The sequence below is a fragment of the Bombus huntii genome, chromosome 11 (assembly GCF_024542735.1).
Source record: "Bombus huntii isolate Logan2020A chromosome 11, iyBomHunt1.1, whole genome shotgun sequence".
NCBI lineage: Eukaryota > Metazoa > Arthropoda > Insecta > Hymenoptera > Apidae > Bombus > Bombus huntii.
Window position 1 is genome coordinate 12,418,014 of NC_066248.1, and position 10,882 is coordinate 12,428,895.

A 10,882-nucleotide genomic window follows, 5' to 3' on the forward strand; every position below is an offset into this window, starting at 1 on the left:
TACCATTTCACGATGGTTGGGATAGTAAGTTTGCTCGATCAAGGGGAAGTTGTCTTTTCCTAAACGACGTTGAAGTCCCAATAGGTGTGCGAACACCCATGGTTTATCCTGAAAAAAGAAGCACGATTAAGAAATCCATTTTCATGCGAAATTGTTAAAGTTCTTAATCGTTTCCTTTATTCGAAGTATCTTCAATGTGGTCGTTAGCTCACGCAAAGTTCATACCTGAAAGTTGTAAATTGCCGTGAGATTGTTAATGCTCGGGACACCGCCGTACATTAAACCGAGAAGAAGGTTCTTGTTGTCTTCTCCGGCGTCCTTTAGGTTCTGTCGTATCAGGACGAAATCAGGTTTGAAAGATCTGTCGACAGAATTTGTCTGTTTTACTTTCGCAGTGAAAATAAACAATACATATTGATTAAAATAAGTAGAATACGTACATATACATATAAATAAATAAATATTATGATATAATATACATATAACAAATAGACTGCGGATGTTTATGTAAATTCATATTTTCATGATTGGTTTCCTCTACTAAATATTATAGTGAATTCTATACTTCCGATATTTTATGCATTTTTACATATTCAACACGTTCTATGCATTTTTGCACCTTTAAATTTCTCAAAAAAAAAATATATATTATATATATGTCGGAGATGAAAGGACACCGGGGCCTTCCTTTGGAATTCTTCGGAAAATCCCCAATATTTTAGCCTCTATAACTTAACTCGAATATAATTGTTCGAGATTTGTGATAATGAGCTTGACTCGAAGCGACAACAAGTCGCTGAACGTAGCCGCGGTCACGGGATGAATGTTCTTACCTAACATAGAGCTGGAGTAATTCTATAGCTCTCCTTAAAAGAAATAGTTGTAGCGGCACTCGACAGTAAACATTCCAACGGTTTCTTGTAACGGACCCGTTACAAATCTTAAGATTTAGTTAACTGAAGTCCTTCAAACAGGCAAACAGTCTTTGTTCCAACTACGGGAAGATAGGGGAAATCTATTTTTCTCACGAACGATGCTTCCCGCTAGTAATTTTCTCTCAAGGGCGGCTAGCATCCTTCTCTAATCACCAACATGGAAACTAACCAATTAACAGGAACGTCCGTTTCCCTCACTTTCCGAACGAAGACCTTTCTCGACAAATTCGATGATCTCGTGTCCTTAGATACACCCCATCATAGTCTACCTCTCGTGACGGAAAGTCATTCTCTCGTGAGGTCTCATTAGCGAGTTACATAGCGTCTTTACGCTCGGTGGATATTCCACGTTTTAACAAAGAGGTAGTTCAGTAATATCTGTACCGTAGACAAGCAAGTTGAGTGCAACTTGGGTTTTGGAAGAAAGCGCATTTTGTTATCCCGTTGACCGCGGATTCGTTATTGAACCTAGGATCATTGTCATTAGCATCTCGAGTATCTAATTACCACGATTACTTGTCAAATTCTGCACTAATGATATTTGCACTAGTCAACATCTCTATTGCATAACAACAATGTGTAATCCAAATGAAGATTCGTTTCACGCCCCTAACCCTAATCATAATGTGAACCCGACATATATATAGATAAATTTAAGTGAGAGAGATACGTAAATTGAAAGATAACATATAATTATAATTAATAATAATTACCGGATGACTTTGGTTCCGTTACGATAAACCGCCATGGACACAATAGTACCAGTCTCGCTCGCAGTTAACGACAATTCCCTAAATTCAGCCTGTTCTACACGGATCTCGTAATCACCGTGAAGCCTACGACCCCGGAAGTATTTGCTCCAGTCGGTATTCTGGTCATCGATGACTAGCAGGGTGAAACACCGATCTTTGTTGTAAGATGGCCCTCTAGTTGTACCTGACACCGCCGCTCCTAGAATCGATGCACCCTGTTTGTAAAGAAGATTTAGACAATTAGTTACACTACTGCATTCCCACAATTTACACGCAAAAAAAGAAAGAATTTTTCTTCTACATATAGGGCTACGTCTTAACAGATCCAAACGCTCCAAATGGTATAATGGGATAATGAATACTGAAGAGATTAATGGGATTTCGTGCACGCAAATGCTTGCGTATTTCTTCGAAAGCATTAGAAAGACCAGATAACGCGTTGAACATGCAAGAACGCAATTTTAGCTTGAAATCTGGCTAACGTCGTTCTATCGAAGGTTTTGCACCGCACGTTTCTACGATTACATTTCTATGTAATCTGACTGTTTGAGAATGAGTAACCATTTATATGTTACACACTGTGTGTACACCTTGGAATTGGACTTGAAGATGGAACTCATTCACGGAAGTAATCATGCTTAGTCATATATTTCTCTCGTACAGTGATAAACCAAAGGAGACTTAAAAGGCAAATGGTACGAAAAACACTGTAATTTTAGAAAACGACATTATATTTGACAGGAGATACGAATAGACGTAATATATCTGTCAGAACGGATGGCTGTTACTAATATGATAAAAAGAGTCTAATATAAAACAGATCAAATATACATGTATATCTTTCTTTCGTTCATTATTATATAATTTAACCTTTATCACTCCGATCAATTGCAATGCTATCAAATATAAGCCAGGGTTCTACCCTAATTGTCAGCAGTAGGGTAATAAATAAACTGTGGATGTTTATACAAATTTATATTTATAATTAAGAAATAGAATCTTGCCCCGGACATTTGTTCCGTCTAAATATAACGTGTACTATATATTTTCGTCTATTATGCATGTGGATTCTGTGTATTTTTGTAGCTTTTAATTTCCTTAATAAATGTATAAATATTCATAACTTAGTGATAAGGATTAAAAATTCGTACCCCAGCTTAACTTTTCTGTACTAAGTTTTTCTAATTATTTAAAAAGAAGATGAAGTGTACCTGGTCGCGAGCAGCTCCGGTCAAACTTTGAACCCTCTGGAGTAAACTTTCCCGGGTCTTGGCCGGCGAGGAAGGAGCGCTGGTGGTTCTCGATCCGGGTCTCAGGTTGAGACTTAGATCGCCGCCAACGGGTTGAGGTGGTCCAGACGGCGGTGCTCCAGGTACCGGTGGCTGGTTAGCCGGTGGAACAGGAGTCGGCTGAGACTGCAATGGCCGATCCGGTACCGCTTGATACGATTGGGACGAATCCCTGGCCATGGAGGCCAGCCCGGAGTCTGTGCTTGGTTCATCGTCGAGCTCCGAGCTCAAATCCCCTGACGAGAACCTGGAAGACAAACTATGGTCGTGGTCGTGATAGTGGCAATCGGTCCGATCGTCCAGTGATTTCACGCTTTTTGCATTTTTTTATTTTGCTTGGTTGCTTTTTGGCAGATCACACGGCTTAGTTTATAATGCACACATCGAACAGCCAGAGGTGCTCGGGGTATAAATGGCATAGATGGCGCGCCGGCGATGATGGACGATTGCTGATTGCTGGTTTGCATGCGTGACACGGGATGTGATGACATATTTGGTTCTGATGCGCGTAGCTGGTAGTCGGATGGTGTCTTTTAGTAGTGGACATGTCTCGTCTTGCGGTGTCTTGCGTGAAATACGGCTCGACGATCGCTCGTGCTTTGCAAGGTACAGGTAGAGACGACTTCCCCCTGACGACGAGACAATCGGATGACAGATACCCGATAGCGACGTTTTGCTTGGTTGGACAATAAATTGTAACGAAGACATGGAATGCGTGGTAAGCTTGAAATAATTTGAAATATTTAGCGTAATATCGTTACGGGTTTAAATGATACGAAGCGGTGGCTGTAATTAACACAAAAAGTTGTTCTTAGAGCTTTTAAATCACTCGTCTAATACCAAGATGGAAAACGTCGAGCCTTAGGCTGATTTTGCACGATGCCAAAAGCACTTTCTTGGATAATTTGCATGCATACATACATCGAGATTTATAAAACATGAAGAAACACCGAGATGCTTGCGTGGTATTTTACTCCACTTCTTTTTGCGGTATTAATTTACGCTTAATTGTGCTATAATTAAATAATAGCCGTTATGATGTAGTTGGAATTATCGGCCCATCGCTTGGGTCTCGTGGAACTCGAATACCGGCTGTTAATTATAGTTCAATGGATAAATCAGATAGTCGTCCCAGGGTTAATTGAACGAGCAATTTATTCGCCGAGATATTATACGACATATCACCATTCGGAATATATACATATAGAAGACCATTCAACTAAGCTTTCTATCAAGATGGTCGTTCATTATTTTAGGCTTCTATTATAAGACTCTGTCTTCAGGTTCAATGAAAAGGCTGCGACAAATGTACTCTTCTGCAAGCATCTATCGTACAACGACCCGGACTCTTTGTTTCGAGTTGCTTTATACATTTCCATGTACTGGCATGTACTGTTATGAACGTATCTGGACGTTCTCAACTACGAGAAACAAAGTTACAGTTTTCATTGTTGACAGGGACGTTAATCTATCATAATGTTCTAAAAAGAAGCTCAGTGACCTTTCAATCTAAACGATGTTTGACGATGATTTAATACTAGATTCCTTCTCGTGGGACCTTCAATTATACTTTTTTTATATATTAAAAGCAATAGCCAAAAAATTTCGAATTTATTATCTTGAGTTAATTATTTTAAATAATTCATATAACAGCACTTGTCATTCTTTCGAGTATAAAAACCTCCGAGTATTTCCAGTCGTTAGGCGGGGAATTAACTTTTACCGGCTTGCTAATGACTAGTACTTTTAGTATTAATCACTCAACAAACAAGGCTTGAAGCTATTGAACGAACAAATAGAAATCTGAAGATATCCGAAGCATCTCGCTTCCGAATTCCTCGAATCTCTCGAGACGGTCAGAAGGGAAAGTGTTGAAATTCCATCGGCCAAGTGTTATCGAGCATGCAAAGAGACAACAGAATAGGCATCGCGCTGTTGGACACAGAAAGAGACAGGCACTCACCTCCGTTTCAGGTAGTTAACATTGGAAGTGAAGGACTGTCGAAAGCTGGAGAATGAAATGTTGCCGGGTGAAGGGGCTGTACCACAGTATTTGGCGCAACCGCCGCGGCCGGTAATCTTGCTGGTTTAACACCGACCTCGTCCTCCTGACCAAAACCGCAGAATTCCGGTGGCTTTTGGTGGTCGGATGGTCACCGTATGCGACGATCTTCGTGTTCTTCGAGCGGCTTAGGAACGGGAGGCGGAGGCGGAGATTTTGTGTCTTGGGCTTTGTGGCTCGCTCGACGACGTTCACTACCGATTCGTCTCTTTGTTGTGCCCTTTTTTTCCCAAGTTGTGGAATAACACTTCAACGTAAGGTAATCCAAAAGGAAAGGATGAAATAAGAGAGGTGAGGAAGGAGAAACTAAACAATCCAAGTTGAAATCTGCAAATGGAATGGTACGCGATGATTAGAGAAGGTTAGAATGGTTTCTGGTTTGTAATATTGAATGAATGTCCATTGATGGAATACTGTTGGATTAATATAAAATTCCTCCAACTACTTAAGCACTTCTCATACATGTAGGGGATTATGACGCGTTGATTACGTAAATGTCCGAGGTATAGTGTTACTATAGTATACACATTATGTCAGGACAAGAGTGTCATTCAAGTTTTTAAAATCTTCTTCGAAAGTGACTGGCATATTTAAAAGAACGAGTTACGGGTATAGATTGTTGAAAGCCATGGAAATATCTGGCAACCGGTTTAAAAAAAGAGGAGATACATTCTTTTTTTACTCTCCTTTTTTATACTGAAGTATCGCTATAATTAAACCTCTATGTTCTTAGTAAGGAACAACGAGTGCTCGTGCGAGGTCCGTGATAAAAACGTCCACGCGAACACTCAGAGTGTGCGAGATGGAGACCCTCACAGAAATTTAGCACAGTAAAAGTGGAGCTTGATATTCCGCTGATCGATACCGACGCTGCGTGACTTTACATGTTGAAGAACTTTTTTACGCGGACCGTGTTTTGCTTTCTCCGATAGGAAGCATGATTTTAGCTTCGATATCGGACCGCGATAGAAACGCCTGATAACGTTGTATTGCCTCGTACAATTTTTACCAAGGCTACCAGGAAATGGTGGGCCATCAATTTGTTTCTACGATAAAAGTGGCGTCTCGTTGAAATTCTTCGGAATTATTCGCTGGTGTTACTCGTTGAACGCGACACGCTATTTCGTGACCGTAAAGTAGCAGCAGCAAAGAAAGAATTGAAAAGTGGAAACTTTTCACTGAATGTCGAGAGAAGCTTCGTGATTTCTTTAAAGCCGAAACTTCCAGCTAGTCGCTTTCCCCGTGAAAGCATTTTCTAATCAGAGTAACTCGAAACTTTAAACTAACAAAGTTCGCAGTTGCATGCGACAACTTGGCGAACTGTCTGCATTCAATTAATGTCAGAGATTCTAGACGTAATTGAATTTTAAATGAACTCCCACGAAATTCGGTCTTCCTTCTAATTTCCACGTGTTTTTAGATATATCTTCTTTTCCTCGATCTTATTAACTCGTGACAGCTTATCTAACTTGGGAGATTCACTTTATTTATTTTTATGTTTAGAATGTACTAAACGTCATACTGATCAATTAGCAGATCTTGACAACTATTCCTAATTTTAATATAGATAGGTGGAGTAACAATTTTCCAAATTGTTGACAGTACTGCGTAGCCGATTGTCACGAGGGATAAAGTGATAAAACGTTTTAAATCAATAAATTTCTTGGCGCACCCCATCGTTCAAACATTTACTGTGTACAGAACGTATTCGGATATACCGTATATTTAATTAAGTGTTAGGGTAAACTTTCTTTCCAATGTATTAGACATAATTTGCTTAATTAATCGGCATGCGAAACATGGGAATAGCTACGTTGGATTTGTATTTGTACGCACTTGTATTTTCACGGATCTACGCTGATCATATTATTTCTAGGGGCTTTAGCTTAGACTCTAGTAATAATCGATGATGGAAATCCCTAGGCGTTAGGAAAGGGCAGGCGCATTGACCGCTCAAAGCTGCGCATATAGAAACGTGCATCTGTCGTAAGAGTTGAAAAAAATGAACAAATACTTACCATGGAATATTTAATTTTGAGTAATTGTGTAATTATTTGTATTTGTATTTACACCACGTTTATTCTGGTGACTAATGCTCTTTATTCTTTGTGCTAAGGGGCGTAGTATTGTATTTAATGCAATCACTTAACGTTTTTTAAACGTAAAACAACGCGTAACTTCAACTAGATTCTTTTTTATTCAATTCTTTTTACAAAAACCGTTTATGTTTATCATTATTAAATATACGTATTTAAATGGTGATTTCGTACATCAGAAATCAAACATTTCAATAAAAACTTCTTTGTAACGAGCGGCGCGCGAAAGAATGTGTTTTGGTATCGAAGAATTGGAAGAATCTAATTGGTGGAAAAAAGTAGAGATCACAGAATCGAAACGTCACGTGAAAATAACGCGCAACATACCGTCACTTTACTTTATGCACACTATAAATTGTTATCTCGTAGAAACTCTTCGATCAACATAGTACCGTTGCGTTTATAGGCTCCCGCGTAAAATTAAAATGAATACGAGTCTCGACTAATAACATACTTAACACTAAACCTATCGACACTTCGTGTATATCTATTTGTACCGTGCCCGGTCAAAATGACCGATGATTAAAGAAGTAATAGTTTTTATGATTTAAATTAGATAATGGTTAATTTATAACTGAATGTATATAAAATGGTGAACTTTCATAAAATTTCGTCCAAATTTACTTTTGTTTAATTTCAATTCTAGACTTAAATAAAGTTACACTTTTATTTATATAAAGATATATCTTATTCAACTTCACTGCATTTTTTACAGATTATCTTATTATCAAATGTACATTTGCCGCATGCATATTTCCTGCATTTTGAACAAATTTTCGTAGTTTTGTAATCTTTACAACTTTTTACTAGACAAGTTTTTTGTAGTAATGAATCTGAACTTGTTGATAGTTACATTATATGGTTTTTTCCCGCGATTCTTTATACAAAAGTAATGTATGCACCAGGTTGATAACAATTTTGTGAATTCTCTATAAATGAGTCCCATACTGTAGGTACCATTGCAAATTTATTGGTTCCTAAATGTTGGCTTCTTTCGCTCTTCTTATCAAATCGTATAAACCTCATAATTTCAGTAAAGTCATTCCTGCTCATTGTTTTTGAAAAAATGCAGGTCACCAAATTTTATTCCACAAATGTGAGACATCTAAATTCTTTGCCTGATATGCACCGCGGGCATATAGCAGAGCAATAAATGCATCTAGTTTTGTCCCAGTGCTCTAAATGTTTCTTCTTCCGTACATTTTATTATATGATCTCTTATACTTTACTTGTCCTTTCATTATATGCCGTTTAGCATATCCCTAAAAATATTATCAACTGATGTCCGCCAGGTTTGGGACTTGCATCTATTTCTTTCCAAACTGTTCCATCAGGCCCGTTGTGATACGTTGGTTTTCTACATCAGTCTCATTCTCTTCTGTCAATAATAGTTTCTTTCCTCTTTGCCCTGGACGTGAACGCTTATTTATAATATTAAACTCTGAATCGGTCGTAAATAGTTTTTCATGTGTTTCCATCCTGTTTTCAGTTGCTGAAGTTTCTTGTTCATCGCACACTGAACAGTCTTCTTCTATGTCCGTTATTATATATGCTTTACTTTTTCTTTTATAACAACTTTACACAAAACGCCCTGAGATGCTTTCCGTCTGAGATTTAGAGATAACAAGTTTAGATGTCGACTGATTCACTAACTAACTAAGACGTATACTGGTCGGAAGGACGATAGCAAGTAAGAATCTGTGACGGCAATATTTATACGAAAATATTGATGGGTGCTGGCCGTTCTCCACCAACGGTTGTTCGAGGGTGGAATTGACCGTTGAACATTGGAAAACTCCGCTTTACCCGTGTTTTATCAGAATGAGCAACAACCCTAAGAAACTTTTCGACTTTTAAAATGTTTGTAACAATTGACCGTAAAAGATGCTAAATTTTATGGCGCTTCCTTAGGATTATTATAGGCCTGAGTTGATATGTTTTGATACCTGGTGACCATCTTGATCTAGGGATGAATTATGATTTATGACAAGATTACGGGCGTAACAGTTATTATTATTTGTTATTACTGATTTTGTTTGTCATCTGACTTTGAGATAGCTCTTCCTTTGTACTGATTGTATTTATTTTGAGAGTAATTAAAATATTTTATCGGTCAGTTAAACTGACCGTCCGCGGTAGGCAGGACAGAATACAATTTTTTCTAAGAAAAGAAAAAAGCAAACTAGAAGTAAATACCGAAAAATATATTGTATGCACGTTTTAGGAAAAGTCGGAAATTATGAAGCAATATGATAACGTTCAAATATGGTTAAATTTGTGTAGAAGTTTGAAAACGATCAATTTAATCAGCACTGGTAGGTTTAGTGTTAAAACGCAAAACCAATTATCAATCACTATTATTTTCGAATTAAAATATTTCTTGCTTGCCACGCCTACCTATTTCACATAAATCTTTATTATTATATGATTAAAATATAAATAACTCTATCAACTTCGAAAAACTCTATTCAACAGCGAAAAAACGCGATATCAACTATCTATTTGAAACCTTATTTACTTACTAATATGACAAAGAAACCTCAAAAATATTCTCTACCTAAAAATCAATTTCTTATTCCTTTCAACCCCCCAATGACCGTTGCGAGTACCCCGCGAAAGAAGTACGACCTAGCCAAAAACCGATCCGACTACGATACCAAACACTGAACTACCAAACAAAGAAAATATCATTATCAATAGAAAACAAATTTATAAACTGATTCACTTGTTCTTCGGCCAATCTTTCGGTTAGAAGAATTATTTTAGACGTCGATTTTATCCCAAACATTCTCTGTTAGATTACACTTAGAAGGCAAAATTTGAGAAGCTGGTACTCACCTGTGTCGCGTGCGTGTACTACCCACTAGTTCGCCGGAGAAGCAGTGAGCTTCGGCTGAGGATCGCAAGGGTGTTACCCGGAGGGTTAGCTGGTCGATAGGTTCGCGCTTGCGTTCTTCTTATCATCCCCTCCAGCGTGTCGCGAGCTAACGACTAGGGGGAAACTGGACGAGCCCCTGGTTTCCCGATATGCCCAGGCTTGGTTCTCTCTCGTGTTTGTATAGGATGATGTTGTTCGATGCACATCAAACACGCCCCACCTGCTGGTCGTCTGAAGATGAAATGTCAGGTTACGCATTGGTAAAACGTGGTTGTGTCTATATCGAACCATTGCGATACTATTTCGTGTCCCGGGTTGCGCAACTCTACACGATCGAAGCTTGTTTTTAAAACTTATGACGAACCTCTAAAGCGTCTGCATGTGAAATGAAATCAAAGCAGGGGATGAGATATAACTCGGGAGCAAATCCGACAATATTATTTCTGTACTTTATTTTTGTATCTGCGACGTTCTCTTTCCTGATATCTTAATGATTATAGATAGCGTGCCGGCGAGATGTTGATTTCCCGGTTCTATCGCTTCTGTTCACTCGACCGGCTCTGCGTTTCACAAGCTCAAGCTGCATAAAAGAATTAATGCAGCGACCCAGTTATTCATGATTCCTCGGCGTTGCACTTACGGAGCTTTTGTGCCTATGGAGATCGTACTTTGAAATCTTTCGAGAGATAGAATTTCTATTGTTTGGGGCTGTGTTAGTTAGGCGTGCGGACTCGTGTAGGTAAAGTGCGGAAACGGATTCTTCTTTTGGAATAAAATTTCATTGTTTATAGCATTCAGTGCGGCAGCTCTGGTTTACGTTCACGCGGACGCAATAAAATTGATATATTCGCAACAGTGTCTGCCCTTTTG

General features: G+C 38.5%; 1 protein-coding gene across 2 annotated transcripts in view; it reads right to left on the minus strand.

Moving 5' to 3' along the window:
• LOC126871279 (synapsin) overlaps positions 1–10,134 on the minus strand; it is a 48,870-nt gene extending 38,736 nt beyond the window's left edge. Inside the window, exons 1-6 of one of the 2 annotated variants that reach the window (XM_050629905.1) lie at positions 9,973–10,134; positions 4,940–5,365; positions 2,899–3,223; positions 1,649–1,902; positions 226–361; positions 4–108 (exon numbers count right to left, since the gene is read on the minus strand). In XM_050629905.1, the coding sequence (XP_050485862.1) occupies positions 4–108; positions 226–361; positions 1,649–1,902; positions 2,899–3,156 (753 nt within the window). In that variant the 5' untranslated portion in view covers positions 3,157–3,223; positions 4,940–5,365; positions 9,973–10,134. Of the gene's footprint in view, positions 1–3; positions 109–225; positions 362–1,648; positions 1,903–2,898; positions 3,236–4,939; positions 5,366–9,972 lie in introns of both variants that reach the window. The other variant, XM_050629906.1, reaches the window with a different exon arrangement.
• Positions 10,135–10,882: the final 748 nt, after the last annotated feature.